Genomic DNA, 23277 nt, shown 5'->3' with positions numbered 1-23277 from the left:
GTATATCCTTTTTTTTCTTTTACTCTTTTTTTGATCAACATAGTTAAGTGTTCCATGGGAGCCTAACTATAGGTTCAAGTGTGCCATAAGATAAAGAAGGTTGAAAAACACTGGTCTAGACCATATTTTCCATGCTAATCCTCTTCTTTTCAAACTTGTTCTGTATTTTTTATTGATACATTATAGGTGTAAATGTTTGGCAAGTACATGTGATATTTTGATACATGTGTACAATTTGTAGTGATCAAATCAGGGTAATTGAGTTATTCAGTGCTCAAACATTTATCTTCCCTCACCTTCTTTTCAAACTCCATCTCGTTAAAAGCTTAAAACATTTTCATTTTCCCCTTGCATTGCCATCATTCAATTATTCACTTCCTTTTCCAAAAAGTATGCTGTACAACTTTCCTCCTCAAAGTCCTTTCTTTGTTCTAACTTATTTTCCTTCTCTACCAGGCAGTGCCACTCTCAGCAGCAAGGTCTCCAGAAGTTTTCCACAGGAAAGTTTTCCGTCACCATCCACAGCAAATCATTTTGATCAGTCAAATCTTTCCAGTGATGCCACCTCCCTTGCCTGGGCCCCACATAGACAATCATGTTTCTCTTAGAGGCGAGTAAACTCCATTCTGACTATATCAACCATCCTCGCTCATTCCAACATTTCTGGGCAGCTTGATCTCCAGAATTCCCTTTGGGTGTGTCACGATCATTCCATGTTCAAATGGAGATTTCCGAGGGAAGTGCACACGTGCATGTTCAGGAACCCACACACGCACACACATGTACCACACACACATGCGCACACACACAGCGGACATATTTCTTGGTTTCTGTGATTTCTAAGACTTGGTTATATCAGTCTTTTCTTCTACTCTCATTGTTCAAGGCATATACTCTTTAGTTTGTTTCTAGAGCAAGACAGCAACCACATTTTTAAAATAATGGGTTTTAGGGGAGAAAGGAAGGGGGATGGGGGTCACATGTATGCCACTCCTCTTGAGGGTGAGTCCCTCTAAATATAAGAGAGACTTTATGTAACAAATGCAATCAGTGTAACCTAATTCTTTGTACTCTCAATGAATCCCAAACAATAAAAAAAAAATCATCAGAGAAATGCAAATCAAAACCACCCTGACATATTACCTAACACCAGTGAGAATGGCCCACATCACAAAGTCTCAAAGCTGCAGATGCTGACATGGATGTGGACAGAAGGGAACACTTTTACACTGCTGTTGGGACTGCAAATACAACCTTTTTGGAAGGACGTATGGAGAATCCTCAAAGAACTCAAACTAGGTCTCCCATTTGATTCTGCAATCCCATTACTGGGCATCTACCCAGAAGAATAAAAATCCTTTTATCATAAGGACATTTGAACTAGACTGTTTATCACAGTGCAATTTACAACCTCCAAAATGTGGAAATAGCCTAAATGCCCACCAACCCAGGGATGGATTCACAAGCTGTGGTATATGTATACCGTGGAATGCTATTCAGCCACTAAAAAAAGATGAGAGACTTTACGTCTTTTGTATTAACCTGGATGGAGGTAGAACACATTCTTAGTAAAGCATCACAAGAATAGAGAGGCAAGAATCCAATGTACTCTATTCTAATATGAAGGCAGCAGATGAGCTCATATAAGGGCTGGGTAGGGGAATGAGCAAGTGGGGAGAGGGGATGAGGGTCAGGGATGGGGGTCACAGTGTATGGCACACCTCTTGGGGGCAGGACAGAATTATAAGAGTGACTCTGTCTAACAAATGCAAACAATGTAACCTAATTCTTTGTACCCTCCATGAATCCCAAACAATAAAAAGAAAGAACATAATTAAAAAATAATAACGGTATGGCATTAAGACCAATTAGGATCTACTTTTTCTCTTCATCAATTGTTCATGATAGGAAAGCTTCCAGAGAAGCCTAAGGAACCAACTTAACTCTAAGCATAAAGCTTACGGATGCCTTTCAGCACTGCAGAGACTTTGGAGGGTTGTCTGAGTAGCACGCCTCTACTGTTCATTCTAAACTTCTTTCCTACTCGAGGGAATATAGTGATCAGAAGAAACATTAGCAGTAACCAGCTTTTCTTCCCTCATTTCTAGAAAAATTAGTTGAAAGTCTTTCCAGTTGCTCGGTATATCTTGCCCTTTTCCTACCTATTTCCCTGTTCATCTCTTCATGAATGAAAAACTATAATGAATCGCCATCCTCTGCACAGAAATATTTTATGTGCTGTTATTTTATCTTTTCTAATTTATATGAAACACTAAAAAGATGATTTATGCAATTTCATATGCAAATTTACAAGGCTAAATAGTTTTCACTTTAACAGTGAATTCCTAGTATAGGGCAATTGGGTCCAGGGGCAATCAGTGTCTACAACGTGAATCTCTGAGCGCCAACTTAGGGTTTGTACATTAAGCCCACGTGCAGTTTTCAACATCATCCTATGTTCTCTTAGGATTTGGGATACCTTGTAAGTATCAATAAATGAAAAGTGCTATCTGAATGCTTTAACATGTAGTGTTCATTCATTTTAAGAGATAACCCCATCAGAATGCAGAATAAAATGACGGAATTCCTGGGCTTCAGACTCTGGACTCGACTTTGAGTTCTATGTTTGCTGTTTTCAGTAGAATATTAGATTAATCACTTAACAATCTTTGTGGCACATTCTCCCGCAAGAGGATAAAAATAATAACATCTGCCATGCATGTCTCTTACCAATTTCATTAAGAAGCAAACTAGATTTAAAAATGTGAAAATACTTTGAGGAATGTACTCATTGAACAGATTTATGATGGTGTTTTGTTTCTGCTTCAGTTGGAAACAGAATTATGCCTCTGAAAAGTAATTGCTAGATGTTAAAAACACTTCACATTTAATTGTTAATCTGTATTCACATTGCTAAATAGCAAATGCAAACCACCCAGATGTTTGGTCTAATCACACAGCAACCATCTGGAGGTTCACAAAAATAGTATTTAATTCTTTATCATAGCAATGGCTTATTTTTTTCTGAGTAATTCCCTAACTTCTGGCAAATTCTATAGGAAATATTTTATTTAAATTGGTTATTTGGGGGGATGTTAATTACAAACAGCCTTTAAAAATCACCTAAATCTTTAAGTCAGTGTTCTGAAAAGTGAATCTTTTCAAGATAAAGAATCATTTACAAAATTAAAATTTATAAAATTTCCTAAATAATTAGGAAAGAACCTGGGACTCAGACACACAGTTATGATAGACTTAAATAATCAGACAGCATAGCTCAATAAAGTATAGTATACTAGTTAGGGGGTAATATGTTTTGACTATTTCCTTTTCTTTAAATCAAATTTTATTCAATTGTAAATTTTTACAAGTTGGGTTTCAGCAATAGCTGTGTTTAATGACCAGTTCACAATATTCCTTAGCATTTAACAACTGGTACTCACGAGTCCTGCTAGCTGTTTTTACCATGCCACTGGCTTTAATACTTGCAACTTAAGCAGTTTTAGGATAAGATCCTTCTACCAGAGAGGAAGGTTGGGCAAAAGGATGCCTTAAGAAACCTTTACTTTAAGGATGATTTAGTGCCTTTTGCAGCAATTTGGAAGGAACTAAAGACTATTATCATAAGTGAAGTATCTCAAGATACAAAAACAAACACCACATGTGCTCTCTAATAAACTGGAACTAACCAATGTGCACACAAGAACACAGAGAAACGTGAAAGTCATTGTAGACGGAGTAGGGGACAGGGAAGAGAAGGGGACAGGCAAAAACCCATCGATGGGGACAATGAACCAATGACGGACACACGTATATCCCCGAATCAAGCCATGTATAAAAAAAACCCGTACCCTCTCAATATTTTGATATAAAAAATATTTTTGTCCTTGTCTTTGGCCCCCTTTTTAAAGGGGTCGTTTGATTTTTTTTCTTGTTGATTTGCTTAAGTTTTTTGTAGATTCTGGTTATGAGCCCTTTACAGATATATAGCATGCAAATATTTTCTCTCATTCTGTGGATTGTCTATCTACTCTATTGATCTTATCAGGTCCTGTTTGCTTATTTTTGTTGTTGCTGTGAGTGCTTTTAAACAGAAACTTTTCAAATGAAGATGCCAAACAAATACACGAAAACATGGTCAACATGTTAGGGAAATGCAAATCAAAACCACAATGAGGTATCTCCTAACTCCAGTGAGAATGGCATCTATGAATAAAATCCTCAAACAAGTTTGCGCTAATGCAAAGAGAAAGGAACACCTACACGCTGCTGGGGAGACTGCAGACTAGCGCAACTTTATAGAAAGTCGTATGGGGATACCTGATAGACTAAAACTAGACCTACCATTTGATGCCACAATTCCCCTACTAGACATTTACTCACAGGACAAAAGGTCATTTTATCATAAAGACACTTGCACTTACATTTTTATAGCAGCACAGTTCACAATTGCAAAGAAGTGGAAACAACCCAAATGCCCATCGAAACATGAATGTGGCATATGCCTACCACAGAGGACTACTACTCAGCCATGAAAAAGGTCATCTAGCATCTTGTATAACAACCTGGATGGAACTGGAGTCTGTTCTAAGTGAAGTATTACAACAATGGAAAAGCAAACATCATATGTATTCAATACTAAATTGGAAGTAGTTGATCAACATTTATGGTACTTACGGAAGTTAAACTCAAATGTACCATCAACATTTATGGTACTTACGGAATTGAGTAAGTGGTGGGGGAGTGGTTCTTTCATGCCTAATGGGTACAATGCACACTTTCTGCCTGAAGGAGACACTTACAACTTTGATCTGAAATGTACAAAAGCAAATTATATAACCAAAACGTGTGTATCCCTGTAACATTCTGGAAAAAAACGTGTGTATCCCTGTAACATTCTTTTTTTAAAGAACAATAACAAAAAAAGAAACTTTTTTTTTTTTAATTTCCTTGGAAGAATGGACTGGAAGTTTGTATCAGACGAATGAGCAGTAGAGATTCTGGCAAGACATGCCCTGGCCAGCAGCTTCACCTGGAAGACTGTCAGGGTCAGCTCATCAGAGACAGGGAGGCCATGAACGGGAGACACCATTGCTAACCAGCAGGGCTTCCCAGGAGACAGACCACTGTCGAAGAATATTTCTAAGGGTCTTCTCTCCCAGCACAGGCATATATGGACGTTTGAGTAATTTCACTTCTTTTGAATAACTGTTAAAACATATTTAGATAGGGCAGTGCCTGTGGCTCAATGAGTAGGGCACCGGCCCCATATACCGGAGGTGGTGGGTTCAAACCCGGCCCTGGCCAAAAAAAAAAAACTGCAAAAAAAACAAACAACAAAAAAACATAATAAGATAAAGAAACTTCAGGAAGAAGGCTGGTCTTTCTAATTACAAGAGGTTCCAACACTTAACATGAACTTATGACGCAGCTTGAAAATATTCATTCTTTGAAAATGATCACACAAAAATCCCTCAAGAAGTTGTGTTTTTATTGGTGTGACGGTTCATCAGATCCACAGATGAATGAAAGCCTGCCTTTCTGGCTCAATGAAAACATGAGCAATGTAGGTTTCTCAAGATAAACCGTTACACGTGATAAGGGAAGAGATGAGTATAGTATAGAATTACACATTTGAAAATGAAAAATGTTCATGTTTAATTATTCTTGACACAATATAGCAAAGTTCCACACTTCTAAGAGCAAAGCAAAGTGAACGGGGAGGAGGAAGGTGAGACCTGAGGCCTGAACTCTCTGTCCTTTCTGCTGCCAAGTTTTTACCCACCATGTGCTCGCATTTTTTTCTTAGGTTATATCAGAAAAATGAAAGAGGGCCTGAAGTACAAGTCACTTGAATTTTACAATTCTTGACTGACTCTAATTTAGCAGAGAATTCTGAGGAGTTCTGGGTCAAAAGTTAATATCTTTTGTTCTTCAAAGAGCAGAACTAAGCCACAGCTCTCTGATCTTGAAAAATACATGAAAGATTAGGCTTCACACAAGCAACTTCTCTAAGGATGTCTATTTACCTTTTGCCTACACTGGTAAAGATATAGCAAGTATAAAAACAAGTAAAAATACACAAGATTCCTGGCATGATTAAGGTCTTGGTTCTTGTCCCGGTAAGGTAGCGTCTCAATGAAGTAGACTTTCTGGTTCACTTTCTGGTTAAAAGAAGAAAAAAAATGTTTAGAAGCCGTAATTAAACATTTTAGAGTATTAGGCAATAATGATAATGAAAATTCATTGGAATTAAATAATACTAATAATCTTATGAAGAGACAATATAATTCGCTGCATTTTTTATAAGTGAGAAAACTAATTAAGGAAATTCAAGTACCACAGCTACTTTTTGGCAGAAAAGACTAGAATTTTAGTTCCCTGAATCTGTGTCCAATTTTCTCTCTGTGGTTCTGTGTTAGATTTTATTTTGAACAGCAGGAGGCATGTCCCCCTATCATTCTAATCCATTAAAGAACTGAATGGATGTTTTTTCTTTTGAGATACTATGCTTCTGGCTGGGTACCCCTTCCAGAATTCCTACAGGGTGGATTCATATCATTATTCAGGCAGGCTGATCAGTGGTGCTTGGTAAATAGCCAAGTGATAGTCTTTGACCGTGGAGGTTCTTTTCTGAGAAACTAATAGTGGATGGTGTTTGAGTCAATTCTTTTCTTTTTCCTTCCCCACTCCCCCCCCCTCCCCGAGGCAGAATATCATTCTATTGCCCAGGTAGCCTTGGAGTCATAGCTCACAGCAACCTCAAACCTTGGGCTCAAGTGATCCTCTTGCCTCAGTCTCTCAAGTAGCTGAACTACAAGCCCCTGTCACAATGTCTGGCTAGTTTTTCTATTTTTAATACAAACGGAGGTCTTGCTCTTGCTCAAGCTGGTCTTGAACTCCTGAGCTCAGGCAATAACCACCTATGCCTCCCAGAGTGCTAGGAGTACATGCGTGAGCCCCCGTGCCCGGCCCAATTATTTTCTTTATGCTAACTCTGCAGTGTCATTCTAGAAAAGATTCAGAAGGAGCGGGGAAGTGGGTGCGGTAAAAACTCCTTCCAGATAAGGCATCCTGAGTCCTTCCCTTCATTTTCCATTTGTTGTTGTTGCCATTTTTATATTCAGAAACTATTTTTTACTGGAACAAATACCATATTCTATGCAATTGGGTTTTCTAGCCCAACTCATAAAGGATTGCATAAGACACAAAATAATAGTTGAATTATGACTCATTGAGACAACTTAAAAGGAATAAACTTGCCAAAATTTTATAGCATTTTTAAATGTTATTGATTTTCTGATTACCTTGCAAATTACAACTACTGGCTCTTAACCAAGCATAGAATGTATTTACCAACTGAGGCTATTTTAAAATACATTTTTCATTCTAGTTTGTACTCATCAATAGTAATGGGAATATTTATAGTGTCTCTACGGTGTCAATTCCAGAAAGGATTCTGAAAAGGTAGGGAGAGGGAGGCCACAGACTAACTCCTTCCAGATCACATACCCTGAGCCTTTCCCCTCATTTTTTTTTTTTGTGTGTGTTGTCGTTGTTACCATTTTTATATTCATCCTAGTTTGTATTAAACTCTAATAACAGGCATCTATACAAGTTTTAGCACAAATTTCAGCAGCCCTAATCTCTTGGGTGTCAAAGTATCCGCTTTTTTCATGAGTAAATGTTCATACACTCTTGTTATATTCACAATGGTTGCTTTGTTTTCCTCCCCCAAAATGAGTTATTTATTAAACATTAATTATGTTTCAGTGTATTACAGAACTCAATGGTGCATCTTCTCAAATCTGAAACAAAATTGAGCAAATGCTCTGGGTAAAAAAAACAAAAACCAAAGGGCGTACGTGATGTTGTTGGGAGTGTTTCCACAGCCTGCTTCCGACTTCAGTCTACAGGTGGCGGCTTCACAGCAAACACTGGTGCAATCCTTAAAAGAACACACATGCGTGGGAAAGTGGGTTCAGTATTTTCTCCCCATACACAAGGTGCATAGAATTCGAGTACAAGGAAACACTGAAATTTCATATCTTAAACTTAATTATTCTGCTATACAAATTTCGGTGGAAAAGACCAAAGATATCTCATGGTAGGAAAGAAAGATTCTGAGCGACGGAAAGTATCCTTTAAAAGACCAGACATTATCTAAGAATGACTCCACATAAATTTTGATCTAGATGGTATTACTTTAAAACTTCAGGGAAGGGCGGTGCCTGTGGCTCAAAGGAGTAGGGCACTGGCCCCATATGTCAGAGGTGGCGGGTTCAAACCCAGCCCTGGCCAAAATCTGCAAAAAAAAAAAAAAAAAACTTCAGGGAAGAAATTTCTAGACTATTCGAACTGTTTGAAAGTAGAGAAAAAACTTTGTTTTTAAATCTCCAGTTTATTTCACCAAGCCTGCATCAATCTCATAGTGGGACTGGTATTGAATACACATAACTCTTATTTATGAACATAAATGTAAAACTTCAATAAAATATTAATAAAACCACATATTAGTAGTATGATAATTCTCCATTATAACTATGTGGGTTTTTTTTTTTTTCACCCACCATGCAAGCTGGCTTGAAGGAGGAGAATAAAGTAATATAATACATCATATTAAGAGACTAGGGGGAGAAAGTGTATTATTGTGATAAATAGCAAAAAGTATTTGATAAAAATTCAGGAGCCATTATTGAATTATTTAAGCACACATAAGTAACCCAGGAACAGAATAATATATCATCATGAGAAAGAAAAATCCATTTTGCAAATGGCAACAATATCTCCAGTAAAATAAAGGATAAAGCAAGAATTATTTATATTCTATAATTTAATGGAAGTTTTAAAAATACCACAAGACATAGAAAAGAATGAAAAAAACTAAAAAGTATAAATCATGTTTTCATTCTTGTCTATATACAATTCTGTACCAGAAAAAAATGAGGATTTTGAAAATACTGGATGAATCACTAAGATAGCTACTTAAGATAAAATATCATCAAAAATAATCCTAATGTACATATATTAGAACTTAAAACTTAAAAAACATTATACATACTCACAGCAGAAAGAAAAATAGGAAAGCACTTTAGAATAAATAAACTTTTGAAATATACAAAAACTGCATGAAGAACTATAAATACAAATTTTCTAAGAAACTTTAAGGCAACTTGTTTTTGAAGATAACACTGAATATTGGGAGAGAATCAGTGGCCATCATAGTGAAAATGTGAATTTAGTGCATTTCAAACAAATGTCAATTATATTTAGGGGCAAATTGATTTTTAAAATCATGAGGAAAGGGCCAAGGAAGGGGAAGGGAGGGGGGAGGTTAGGGTGGAGGGAGGGTAATGGGTGGGGCCACATCTGCGGTGCATCTTAGAATGGGTACAGGCGAAACTTACTAAAGGCAGAATACAAATGTCTACATACAATAACTAAGAAAATGCCATGAAGGCTACGTTGAACAGTTTGATGAGAATACTTCAGATTGTATATGAAACCAGCACATTGTACCCCTTGATTGCACTAATGTACACAGCTACGATTTAACAATTAAAAAAATAAAACGTATAAAGAACTATTAAAAAAATAAAAAATAAAATCCATGGTAGAATAAACACTGACAAATTGCTGGGTAAATTCTGCAAAAACAACAGTAACAGAGTAATGAAGAGATTTGCCATTAAAATCCACTGTGAAGTTTTTTTTGTTTGTTTTTTTTAGAGAGAGAGAGTTTCACTTTGTTGCCCTCAGTAGAGTGCTGTCACATCACAGCTCACAGCAACCTCAAACTCTTGGGCTTTGGTAATTCTCTTGCCTCAGCCTCCCAAGTAGCTGGGGCTACAGGAGCCTGCCAAAACACCTGGCTATTTTTTTGTTTCGGTTTGGCCAGGACCAGGTTTGAACCTGCCACGCTTGGAATATGGGGCAGGTGCCCTACCCACTGAGCCACAGGTGTCATCCCACTGCAATGTTTTAATCATTAAAATAGTGCGATGCTTAGGAGAAACATCTAGACAGAATGATTATGTTAAAAATCTACAAAAAAGACCTAAATGTATCCATATGAATAATAAACTGGCATATCGGAACTATGGGACATTGGATTAGTCAACAAAGGGTGTCATATAAAGTATATATCTCACTTTAGGGCTAAAAAAGGTTATTTAAAAATTCAATTGTTCATAAGCCAGAACTTTCTACTTTTATTTAATCACATAAGAAAATCAACAAGCTATGGAAATAATATAGGAATTGATTGATACACTTCAAGAATATTAGATCTTAAGTACTACACAGATAGTTCTCCTTTTTCTCCCTCCTTCCTCTCCCTAGGTTATGCCCCTTACCTGCTGAAATCAGAAGTACTTAGGGTTATAATTATCTTCAGCTGTCTTCCACCCAAGACCCATATGGGAATATAAGTAAGAATGAGACAAACTTAAGTCTGATTTATTATAAAACATTAAACCATCTGTATAATTCCAGCTCTCATTATAATTAACAGATCATTTGCAATGGTCTTCACAAATGATTAATGTACACTAGCTAGTCCTCTAATATAACTGAATCACTTAAAATTTCTCAATAAATACTCTGACGCATAAATTAGAGGCCTTCTCCACTGCCACTGAGCCATCTCAAATAACGGATACATGTTGTGTTGCAATCCAGAACGTCGATGATTAGCTTTATAGCCTTTAAACTAGTTATTAACCTTTCTGAGCCTCACTGCTTCTTCTCTAAACTGGGACAACGATAATACCTATTTTGTATACTTTTGGGGAGTAATAAAAGAGACGGTGTACACAAAGCAAGTTTTAGCTCACCTGACGCAGCTAAGTCTCTTCAAATACTAACCCATGGAAATATTAAGCAATAATAATAATAATGATGCAAAGAAAGTAACATTCACATTGTCCAATGAGAGTATGTCTATTATAGAATGCTTTGACTCTGAGATTCAGTATGGAGTCATCAGTTAACTTCTTATTATTGTAAGTATCAAAAAGTATGTTTGCATTATTATTATGGCTTAATATTTCAATGTAGCAATCGCCTGATTCCTTTTCTGAATGTATTTATGTTCATTTGTTCTTTAAGAGATTTTTGTTTCTAGTCCTTATCTTAAACACTGTTATTGTTATTCAATTTCAAGCCTTTTTAATTTTGTAAAGGCAAAAAAACGGAAACCTAATAAACACATATATATGTAAAAATTAAAAAACCAACAAACAGACATCAACTCATATTTTGCTTTAAAATTAAAAGAAGATTGCAAAGCCAGGTGTCTTTAGAAACTTAACGTGGTATTGCCAATGAACATTTTGCCAGAATATTCCTTAGAGTTCTCAAGATGTATTGGAGTCAGATTTTATGAAGATTCACAGAACCCCAGAGCAGCTATATCTCAGATGCTCCATGTCAATGGCCCATTTTCTATAGGTTTATGTAAATTTTCTTTATTTCTCCTCCTCCTCCTTTAATTTCTGCCTGGTTGACATACTAAAGGATAAAAAGGGGCCAATTCTTCCTGAAGAGAGAACTTACTTCTAGCTCTCTAATTGTGACTGCTCAACAAATGATCCACTGTGACATATACATAGTATGACAGATGACAGCTAATGATCTACATTCAACGTCAGATGATCACTTCATCATCACATCTTGGCTTCTCAAAGGCCTTTAATACATGACTAAAATCAGTAGTAAAAACCCAGATGCAAATACACTTTTTACTATGATGTGGAGTTCATCTTTAGAAAGAATTTCTAAAAGAACTACAGAAATGATTTCTGAAAGTACAGTCTGGAGAAAGAACATTAAAAAATAAAAAAGGATCCAGCATAATTCTCAAAACAACAAATATATTCATACCTTAGGAGAGCCACAATCGCAGTCTTCTCCGACTTCCAGAAGTTGGTTCCCACACACCGGTGTGGTCATTATGTTTTTAGGAACAGGTGCTTGCAACAGGCACTTGGGTTTCTGAGATAAAACGTATTCTTGAAAATGTGAGCGGCTGGACGTACTGAAGTCTTTTGGGAATTTTGAACTGTAACAAGAAGAAAATTCAGAAATAACATGAAACACAATGTGGTGGCTTCTATGTGATAAGCAAGAGAGCCTGACTTATCCGAGCATCTGACCTAGTTCACTGTCAACTGCAAATTTAGTAACTGGTTAGGAATGCACAGTATCAAATGTGGTGGGAAGTAGAGTATGCATCTTAATGGGATGATTTTATTCCCCTGGAGTCCAATCATAGAGCTGGAAAAATTTAAGTTTCCATGCGGATTCAGTAGTGTGGTAAATGATAACAGCGATGGCCATCACCACTTGGTATCATCTGTTCATCTTACACTGAGGAACGAGGGGTGAGAGATACAGTAACCAACCAGGGAAGGGAGATAAGTGAGACTTATAGGTTCTATGGACATATTTCTCCTTGGGTTCATGAGCACCTGAAGAACAAGTTTTGTTTTCTTCATTATTCTATCCCAAAACTCTGCAAGATGCCTGGTGTTAACAGAAAATTACTAAATATGTAAATCTGGGTGGCGCCCGTAGCTCAGTGGGTAGGGTACTGGCCACATAACATGGGGGCTGGTGAGTTCGAATCCAGCCAGGGCCAGCTAAATGACAATGACAACTGCAACAAAAAAAAAATATCCAGGTGGTGTGGCAGGTGCCTGTAGTCCCAGCTACTTGGGAGGCTGAGGTATCAGAATCGCTTAAGCCCAAGAGTTTTTGAGGTTGCTGTGAGCTATGACGCCACAGCACTCTACCGAGGGTGACAGAGTGAGACTCTGTATTTAAGAAACTAAATACATAAAAATAAACAAATAAATATGTAAAACTAGATTAATGGGTTGATTGGGAAAAAAAGAAGATGCTGTCATCATCTCAATTAGATTATATTTCTGGAAACCATGACATGATTTTAAGTCAAAAATATATTAAGGTAAAATAATAGGGTCTCCGTGCTGTAAGTTCTATGTTGATAAATTTGGAAATTATACCAACTATACAAAATATATAAAAAACTGAGTACCTAAAGAACTGAGATATATAACCTGCCCAGCCAACTTATTTAGATTGCACCTGAATTCTTCAAGATTTGGGAAATGTTTTCCTCTAGGGGGACAAGATCTCACGTCAGATATTGATTCATCACACAACTGCCAGAGGGACATTTGGTATCATATCGAACATCAGGCATTCCAAGGGCGTGACCCAGCTCATGTGACATCACTCCCACGAGAGCCACATTATTCTTGTTTTTAGCCTGGGGGGGGAAAAAAAGTGGAAACCCATTATTTTTTATTGTATTCATTTACCTCTTAATTACTGTTAGTGTGCAGTACTTAAAAATTGCTTGAGAAATGAAGATGGTGAATCATTAAACTTTTTTCCCTGTCATTATTTATTGAAAAAGGTTGAAAGAACATTTGCAATGGTTGCGTCCAACACATTCAATAAATACTGGTGCTCGATAAATACTTGTCCAACTATTGGATACAAAGTCCTCAGTAAACCATGGTTAAACTAATTACATTCTTTAAAGGAAGCACTAACAGCTACTATAGCAGAGGTCTCCAAATCCTACTGTTATAATGATGGTGTTATTAGTAGTGCTTGCATCTACTTGAAACTTATTCATATTTCTCTGGACACAGATACTGCAGGTGACTAATTTAGAGGTATCTCAGGCCACAGAAGGTATCTGGATACCCTTTCTGTTTCAATATTTCTACTCTTATTCCCTAACATCTACTAAAGAATGAAGCCTTCCGGCAAGGCCAGGATAAGGGGCTATTCTGTTTCATAACCCAAGGAATCTTCAGGGCAATAATCTAGCTGGGGTTTCATTACTACTTTGATTCATTGATTCCACAAATGTTCATTGTGCAAACTCAGTACAAGGAACCATGCTGCTCTTCACAGAGGATAGAGAACTATAGGGAACTGTAGGATAAAGGTACGAACATCAATGACAGCCACTGAAGATGGAGAGCACAGGGAATTTGAAGCCACCATCCCTGTCCGACGATGGCTGAAGCCCATCCCACTGCAAGAAAGTTAAAGATGCAATGTTACAATCTGAGTCTTTGAAACCGTTAGCCTTTGTTCATTATGTTACAGATTTCCCCTGCTGCCTTAAACTTCGCACTTTATATATTCACTAGGTCCTGGGAAAATCTCTTCTATTCCATAGCATTAACATGACCACAGATGGTTACCTCACATTCAGGAGCCCATTCTATTAATCTGATACAGGCGACTCTCTAATAATCTCACAGGTGAATTGCTAATAGTAGGACTTCAAGCACTTTGAAGATATGATTGAGCAGAGTCTCTGCTGAGGAGCCCTGGGGTAACCACCCACATGGCACACTTGCGCCTGGCCCTGGGAAGCTGAGCATGCGCCTCACCTGAGAAGCTGGGCATGGTCATGGGTCTTCTTTCTCGCCAGGTTAGAAAGATGCCATCTCAGGAAGTGGTTAAAGGTGGGGCCTATGTCGGGTTCCACCTTTATCTTATTAACATCGGACCAGATTTCCATTCCTACCAAGGCCACATGAATGTCTATGGTGTTATAAATCTGTAGAAAGATCATTTTTCTCCATGAAAATATTCAGGATTCCTTTAGTACTTGAGAGTTGTTGCTAACCACAAGTGATGGCTAAAGTTATGGAGCACAAGTGATGAGTTTCTATTTTGCCAATAAAAATCCTATAAGTTGCCTTTGCTACAAAACATGTGATTTCACCTTGATGTTGATCACTGTTCTGTTAAAATTTCCCAGAATTGCTGTCCTTAAATTACAGTGACCCTCTTGACCCCGTGTTGGTGAGATCATAAGAGCAGCTCCAGACTTCTACATAGAAACAAGGTTTGCAAGACAGATGGCTCACCACATTGAGTTTGTTCATCACATCAAACACAAAGCTTCTCATCTGAGTTAGATTCCCCTTATGGTTCTTATACTGCAAAATACAAAATGCAAAGCATAATTAAATAGCAAGTGAAAGGGAGAAAGCTGATGGGGTAGGGGAATTCACATTTTAAGAAAAATTACACATTTTAATATAACTAACATCTGTCTATTCCAGGACTAAATTATGTATCACTCTGTATTTCAACAAACACTATTTCCAACATCAGAGTTTTGCGGTAAGAGACAAGTTAAGCATTCATATAAATGTTAGTGTTCTTTTTTATTTTTTATTAAGTCATTTGTACATAGATCATGAATACATTTATGCCACTATGGGATTCAATGTGTTGATTATTTGTACAAATTGGAGTGCTTACGTCCTACTAATCAACATAGCCTTCACCTCATTTACCCAATTACAGTGTTAAGACATTTGTGTTCTACACCTGATAGATCCAACTTGTACTTGCAATGTGCTCCATAAATTCCTTAAGTTGAATAAATCAGGTTCATAACTTGAATGTTTTGAAACCAATTTGATATTATTAAGGTTTGATTACAAAGCAATATTTGCTAGGTCAAAACAAAGATTCTAGCTTTTTTTCTCTATAGGTGGAAATAGAATTTGTGAGTTACATGTAGTTTTGGCCAACCTAATATTTATATAATGGTTATAGTAAATGTATACTTTAAATGTGAAAATAATATTTAAATAACCATTTACTATACTTAATAACATTTAAGTATAGTAACTGGTATAGTATAGTAACCATTTACTATACTTAATAAGTATAGTAACCATTTACTATACTTAATAAGTATAGTAACCATTTACTATACTTAATAAGTAAAGTAACCATTTACTATACTTAATAACATTTAAGTATAGTAAATGTATACTTTAAATGTGAAAATAATATTTTAATATTTAAAAAAATATTTTAATAATATTTTAAGTATATATATTAAGTATCTTGCCTCGTTGGACTATTTTGGTGGCAGATAGACATTAAGGTAATTGGAGAGAAGAAACTATTTCTGGCAAGGGAGAAAGATTAGCCAAGACAACCAGGACGTGAGACAGCATTGTTAGCCAGGTTAGTTTTGTGTTTGCTTTTGCTTGATAAGTAAATTTAAAAGGGAACGAACCTGGCCACAGGGCACACATATTTCATACTCACAAAGTCATTATCCAGCACCAGAAAGAGACTGATGTATTTCTGTGCCTGAAGAAACTCTTCTTGCTTTACAAAGAATAAAAGATCATTATAAAAGATCATCTTTATTCTAAAAGATTAAAAAAAAAGTACAAAGATCATTGTAAAAGATCATCTTTATTCTAACGGATTAAAACAAAAAAACTTACACCGATTTTTTTCTTCCACAGAGAGAAGTTAAAGTGAAGAATAAATACATTGTAAACTTTACACACAAAAAAACGATCTATGAACCAAGTGTATGGTGCCCCACAATCATACTAATGTACACAGCTATGGTTTAATAAAAATAAATAAATAAAAAAAGAGAAAAAAAAATCGTTGCTGAGCACACCAGCATACCTTGTATAGATGCTGAGATACAGAGAGAAAGGTGTGTGGTATATTCCAGAAGAACGTGAGTAGGAGAAAAGCAGTCGTCTGATGTTTTTAAATAATGTAAAAAAAACCCCTAAACTTTGCATTAAGAAAGACTTCCAAAAAGTGAAATCACATGGTAATACTACTTACAAATTAAACGGACTCTAATGTGTGAGATAGTGACTTACCATTTGCCTTGAATGCACTAAATACTGTACTGGGTGCCAACATGGACCACCAAAGAGATCAGGCTTTGTTTTGTTTTTTACTTTAAAACCAAACCAAATACACTAAAGAAAATCAACCAACAACCTATGAAAAATTAAATAAAGTACATGCAGGAAGTATCTATAACAATGTAACAAAGAGTTAATATTCTTAATTTTAAAAAATCTTATGAACTACTGAGATAAAATTAAATTCTCTATTATAGAAAAAAATGTCTGAAGAAAAGGCAATTCACTGGAAAAAAGGGACTTGGAGATGCAGGGAAGACGGAAGCTGCCTGAGGCTAAGCAAGAACCACAGCTCCTAAAAATGGCTTCCCTTTCCGCCACCTCCTCCTCCCCCAAATTTGAAGAAATTTCAAGGCTGCTAGCATTATCCTTTCTTATCAAATGAGGCAGATCATTCCCTGTTGCTGAGTGTAATACCATTCTGAGAAATCCTGTGTTTTCTCTTGGACAAACGGGCTCTGTATATGAGGTGGGCTTCGAGGTGACACTATTATTAATAGATGTTTACTGCAATACTGCTTTTATTGTGAAAAAGCTCTTTGTTCTCTTTAGATGATTGTAAAATCTACCAACGTCATTCACATTACCTACCTCTTTGCCATGGTTCTCTGTCTGATTTTTCTCTGCCTCTCTTTTGTGTAAAATGTGTAGTTTTTTAGGATGAACTACTTCATGGAACTTGAATTCAGGTGTTTGATTTGGGGATATTGCTGGAGAAAGAGACATAATTTTAATATGAAATATTATAAGGGTTTTGTTTTTGTTTTCACCACGTGCTCTTTTATTTTAACTATTAGAGGCACCTAATGTGACAAGGCTTTCCAGCCTCCCCTGCCACTCAGTCCCTTTCTGCTCCCTGGCACACATGGGTAATTAGAAGGTTTTTGTGCTGTATTTTCTTTTCATTGGTTGGGTTGTAGAAAGGGCTTGGTTGACTCAGTTTTCATCTAGAGAGTAGATATTACAAAGAACAATTCTCCTACTTCAGATTTGATGCCAAAGAATTTTTTATTTTATTTTATTTTATTGCATCTCCCTTCCCAATTCTGGAAAAACAAGAAGATTATAAAGCAATTTTTGGGACGATCCCTCAGTGCATGTGACTGGACCAAGATGTCCAGAAAGGGTAGGTTTTGGATTAAGAACAGTGTTGTGCGAGCTTCCAATTCTGCCTGTAGTCCTTCTCCCTTTAAAGTCCTCTTCAAAATAGTGGATTTTATTTCTCAATGCCTTCAGAGAATTCTGCTCTTTCTTTTTGCAAGCATTCTCCTCTGTGGTACATCTCCTGACTATCCACTCTCCAAATCAAAATTTTCATATGCAGACAACACCGCAATCTAAGAGAAGTCTCTACAGCTGTTATCCTATTCCTTGGTCTGGCAAAATACTAAGGTGCTCTTTTTCTAGTTAACATTTTTTTTTCTGAAGACTTTAGATTTCATGAGAATTCAGTTTTTTGGTTTTTGTCCTCTGGAAGAATTTTAAAGCATCAAATAAGCAAGTAGAAGCCTTGTTTATAGACAGAATGCCCTTTGCTTACAAAGAGACTCAAAAGATGTGATCTTATTTCCTGGCAGAAGGACCATGCAGAAATCACTCTGCCTTCGTATTAGTTTATTATCCATAGTATATATTAGTATAAAACTTGAAAAAGATAATCTATATATAATCATTAGTGCTACTGAGAAGATAGCACCGTGTCTTCCATACTTTTTTCTTTTAATTGTTCGATCATTCATATAAAGCCAGTCTTATTTCTGAATGCTCACATTTTTACACATAAGTATCTGTGCTTAGAGAGAGGTTCCCACTCAGTATTAAGCATGATCTTGGGGACTCCGAGTGATTCTACACCTGGCAGATGGCAGATGGGAGCAGCCTGAAGGGAAATAGTCAAGCAAGAATCCTTCCTCGTCAGCTTCCAAAGTTCACTATAACACTGCCCAAAGGATTAATTACATACTAACGCAAGAAATCTAGAAATGCATTAGTAAATGCTCGTATATCAAAAGATAATATGAATCTATTGGTAGAAAGAATCATGGGTTTGAAGTTAGAGAAAATTTTAATAATATCTAGTCCCAACTTTATCATTAATAATTGTGCAATTGGGCGGCACCCGTGGCTCAAAGGAGTAGGGCTCCGGCCCCATATGTCGGAGGTGGTGGGTTCAAACATGGCCTGGCCAAAAACTGCAAAAAATAAATAAATAAATAAAATAAAATAATTGTGCAATTTTGGGAACACCCTTAAATGATCTGTTTTCGTACTTCATTATTTGCTCTAATTACCCTATTTGGCTTTGGAGACATGTCATAAGGGTAGATTACAATTTAATTTAGTCAAAGGGCTTTGCAATATTTATAAAGCAACAGATAAAAATAAAATATGTGGATTTGATTTTTGGTCAAGAAATTAGTTCAGTGATGCCATTTGGGGCTGTGTGTTTTAGAAATACAGTAGGATTCCTATGTGCTTAATTTTGATATGAGGACATATTGATTAATGACCTAATACACGGTGGGGGGTGGGGGAAGGGTAGAGCAGAGAGAGAGAGGGAGGGAGGAGAGTGGGAGAAAGGAAGAGCTGAGAGAGGTAAGGGGGGAGGGGGGTAGGAGAAGGGAAGAGCAGAAGAGGGAAGGAGGGAGGGGGTGGGAGAAGGGAAGAGCAGAAGAGGGAAGGAGGGAGGGGGGTGGGAGAAGGGAAGAGCAGAGAGAGGGAAGGAGGGAGGGGGTGAGAGAAGGGAAGAGCAGAGAGAGGGAAGGAGGGAGGGGGTGGGAGAAGGGAAGAGCAGAAGAGGGAGGGAGGGAGGGGGGTGGGAGAAGGGAAGAGCAGAAGAGGGAAGGAGGGAGGCGGGTGGGAGAAGGGAAGAGCAGAAGAGGGAAGGAGGGAGGGGGTGGGAGAAGGGAAGAGCAGAAGAGGGAAGGAGGGAGGGGGGTGGGAGAAGGGAAGAACAGAGAGAGGGAAGGAGGGAGGGGGTGAGAGAAGGGAAGAGCAGAGAGAGGGAAGGAGGGAGGGGGTGGGAGAAGGGAAGAGCAGAAGAGGGAAGGAGGGAGGGGGTGGGAGAAGGGAAGAGCAGAAGAGGGAGGGAGGGAGGGGGGTGGGAGAAGGGAAGAGCAGAAGAGGGAAGGAGGGAGGGGGGTGGGAGAAGGGAAGAGCAGAAGAGGGAAGGAGGGAGGGGGTGGGAGAAAGGAAGAGCAGAAGAGGGAAGGAGGGAGGCCGGTGGGAGAAGGGAAGAGCAGAAGAGGGAGGGAGGGAGGGGGGTGGGAGAAGGGAAGAGCAGAGAGAGGGAGGGAGGGAGGGGGGTGGGAGAAGGGAAGAGCAGAGAGAGGGAAGGAGGGAGGGGGGTGGGAGAAGGGAAGAGCAGAGAGAGGGAAGGAGGGAGGGGGGTGGGAGAAGGGAAGAGCAGAGAGAGGGAAGGAGGGAGGGGGGTGGGAGAAGGGAAGAGCAGAGAGAGGGAAGGAGGGAGGTGGTGGGAGAAGGGAAGAGCAGAGAGAGGGAAGGAGGGAGGTGGGTGGGAGAAGGGAAGAGCAGAAGAGTGAAGGAGGGAGGGGGGTGGGAGAAGGGAAGAGCAGAAGAGGGAAGGAGGGAGGGGGGTGGGAGAAGGGAAGAGCAGAGAGAGGGAAGGAGGGAGGCGGGTGGGAGAAGGGAAGAGCAGAAGAGGGAAGGAGGGAAGGAGGGAGGGGGTGGGAGAAGGGAAGAGCAGAAGAGGGAGGGAGGGAGGGGGGTGGGAAAAGGGAAGAGCAGAAGAGGGAAGGAGGGAGGCGGGTGGCAGAAGGGAAGAGCAGAAGAGAGAAGGAGGGAGGGGGTGGGAGAAAGGAAGAGCAGAAGAGGGAAGGAGGGAGGCTGGTGGGAGAAGGGAAGAGCAGAAGAGGGAAGGAGGGAGGGGGTAGGAGAAGGGAAGAGCAGAAGAGGGAAGGAGGGAGGGGGTGGGAGAAGGGAAGAGCAGAAGAGGGAGGGAGGGAGGGGGGTGGGAGAAAGGAAGAGCAGAAGAGGGAAGGAGGGAGGCCGGTGGGAGAAGGGAAGAGCAGAAGAGGGAAGGAGGGAGGGGGTGGGAGAAGGGAAGAGCAGAAGAGGGAAGGAGGGAGGGGGTGGGAGAAGGGAAGAGCAGAAGAGGGAAGGAGGGAGGGGGTGGGAGAAGGGAAGAGCAGAAGAGGGAGGGAGGGAGGGGGGTGGGAGAAGGGAAGAGCAGAAGAGGGAGGGAGGGAGGCGGGTGGGAGAAGGGAAGAGCAGAGAGAGGGAAGGAGGGAGGGGGTGGGGTCTTGGATGTGTGACACACCTTTTGGAGACAAGACACAGTTGTAAGAGGGACTTTACCTAACAAATGCAATCAGTGTAACCTGGTTTCTTGCACCCTCAATGAATCCCCAACAATAAATAAATAACTAACTAAAAAGAAATACAGTTGGATTCATTAAATGAGAGATATAGTAGGATCATTAAATGAGAGATATTCTTTCAGAGACAAGCTTACTAATTATGCAAATTAGTATAGTCTTGATTAGGAGCACTGAATGTATGTGAATCGAATACATGAATCTGGGTATGTAATTAATGCATACAGTTCATTGAGCTGTATGTGTGTATGGAATAATAGCTTAATAATGATTCCTCTGGGTACAGTATTGAGGCTAGACAATGTGAAAAATATTTGAGGAATACAAAGGCTAAAGCCAGCAGGATGCATGTACACTTTGCACAGTGCCATTAAGCAGTTGAGACTTCAGATGCCTTTTCTCTATCTACTTTGCCTGCTTCGGTATGGAGTTTACCACACATGTGTTTATATGTGGAAATGTGCAAGTTCGCACCTCGACTTTTAACATGCTTATCACATGACCACTAGTAAAATAACCAATGATGGCATCCAATGACTTAATTTATTAGTGATATAATAAGGGTAAAAAACTGGTCGTCAAATTGGTTCATTTATTGGTAATCAGCCTCAAACAGAAAATAGTTATTTTCCCAAATAATAGTAGAAAACCAGTTATCAGATTGGTTCATCTATTGGTAATCAATGTAAAAGAGCAAGAGTTATTTTTCCAGAACCAGTCATTTTGATACTGTCATTTTACTTTCGAGAATCTTTCTCAAGAATATATCCTAAAATGCAGATTTTTAAAAATAGCTTTGATTCGGGGTCGCACCTGTGGCTCAGTGAGTAGGGTGCTGGCCCCATATACCAAGGGTGGTGGGTTGGAATCCGGCCCCAGCCAAACTGCAACAACAACGAAAAAATAGCTTTGCTCATGAAAATGTTAAGAAAACTTTATTTACTAGTAAAAAGATGTAATGCATAAAGCAGTAAGTAACTTCAGGTTCATGTATTTTGGAAAATATTGTGCAAACATAAAATTTGTTATTTTCAAAATATACAGTAATTTGAAAAAAGGGATAAGTGTTATCTAGTGATTTAAAACATCTTCACCCCAAAAGAACAATGTATATAGATAAATAGAGTTTGTTTTAAGAGAGCAGTGTAGAAAACAGACCAAAATGCAAGCAGCAGTGATCTTTGGGTCATAAAATCATATGTCATTTCTTTTTTAAAACATCATCAAGTAGGGCGGCGCCTGTGGCTCAAGGAGTAGGGCGCCGGTCCCATATGCCAGAGGTGGCGGGTTCAAACCTAGCCCCGGCCAAAAAAAAAAAAAAAGTGTAAAACATCATCAAGTAATTTTATTTTTATATAAAGTGACAATATATTAGTGCTTACCTTGGGTTTGAATGATGAGCCAGAATATGGAAAGCAGGACCCAAGACATGCTGGCTACTGCAGGGAGCTGGAAAGCCACACAGCCTGAAGATGTGGTCTGCTCAGCTGTCCAGTTTTATCTTCCCCCACTTCCCTACAAGTTGAAAAAGAACATGTAAACTGCAACATGCCTGTGAGATTGGGGAATGTTTCTTAATAGGGCCGGGAAATTGTAAAAAACATGCAGCGTCAAGATCATGAGAACGTTCCTCAGTTATAAGAGGTATTTACATCTGTGGTTACAGCTCACTGGGGACTCGCATCTGGACAGCGGATTGTCCGTGGCGTTTGTCTGGCAGTGGGAACGTATGAAGTGAGACGGAGGCGCATGCGGGCATGTTTACACAGGCACAAAACCCAGTCATTACCGTGGTTGTCAGTATCACTGTACAAATTGACCCACAAATCCTGAACCTATATGAGTAGTCTGTGGATACTTGGAGAAACTGGCAGAGAACACAGAATCTAAAAAATAAGCACCAGGCAAAATCCTATAAAGCAGGATATTGTAAGCCTCTGTGACTCTCAGATGCTTCTTGCGTAAAAATGGAATAATATCAATAATATAATAAGCTTGGTATACCAAGCTTATAAAACTCATCTGAGCTTACGTATATGCAAAAAAAAAAAAACTGTGAAGAAACATGCAGATCTAATTTATCTTCACAGTGTTAGCCTCAACCCAACTATAATTAGTATGAAGTATTTTCAAGGTATAGTATGGGTTCTATTTCAGAAAAATAACAGTATTTCGCTATC

The 23277-nt window shown here is 38.6% G+C and overlaps 1 protein-coding gene and 1 pseudogene across 1 annotated transcript; both read right to left on the bottom strand.

The window, feature by feature from the left end:
* Window positions 1-5478: 5478 nt before the first annotated feature.
* On the bottom strand, window positions 5479-22631 carry ADAMDEC1 (ADAM like decysin 1). The gene is made up of 10 exons (XM_053578546.1): window positions 22480-22631; window positions 17352-17470; window positions 16129-16191; window positions 14925-14996; window positions 14442-14611; window positions 13996-14077; window positions 13164-13294; window positions 11884-12061; window positions 7866-7948; window positions 5479-6164 (listed from the first exon to the last, which is right to left on the bottom strand). The coding sequence occupies exons 1-10, from the start codon at window positions 22526-22528 to the stop codon at window positions 6158-6160; spliced, it is 954 nt and encodes a 317-aa protein (XP_053434521.1). The 5' UTR covers window positions 22529-22631; the 3' UTR covers window positions 5479-6157.
* On the bottom strand, window positions 11648-11817 carry LOC128576620 (uncharacterized; annotated as a pseudogene).
* Window positions 22632-23277: the final 646 nt, after the last annotated feature.

The sequence above is a fragment of the Nycticebus coucang genome, chromosome 24 (assembly GCF_027406575.1).
Source record: "Nycticebus coucang isolate mNycCou1 chromosome 24, mNycCou1.pri, whole genome shotgun sequence".
Classification (NCBI taxonomy): Eukaryota; Metazoa; Chordata; class Mammalia; order Primates; family Lorisidae; genus Nycticebus; species Nycticebus coucang.
The sequence above is the reverse complement of the archived record's forward strand: the minus strand, read 5'-3'. Positions and strand labels throughout refer to the sequence as shown.

Coding starts and splice junctions, on each gene's coding strand:
- ADAMDEC1 (XM_053578546.1), bottom strand. CDS start 22,528: ATGTCTTGGGTCCTGCTTTCCATATTCTGGCTCATCATTCAAACCCAA. Junction 16,192..17,351: donor CAGAGAACCATGGCAAAGAG/GTAGGTAATGTG, acceptor TTCTTTGTAAAG/CAAGAAGAGTTTCTTCAGGC. Junction 13,295..13,995: donor CTTCAGTGGCTGTCATTGAT/GTTCGTACCTTT, acceptor TTCCCCCCCCAG/GCTAAAAACAAGAATAATGT.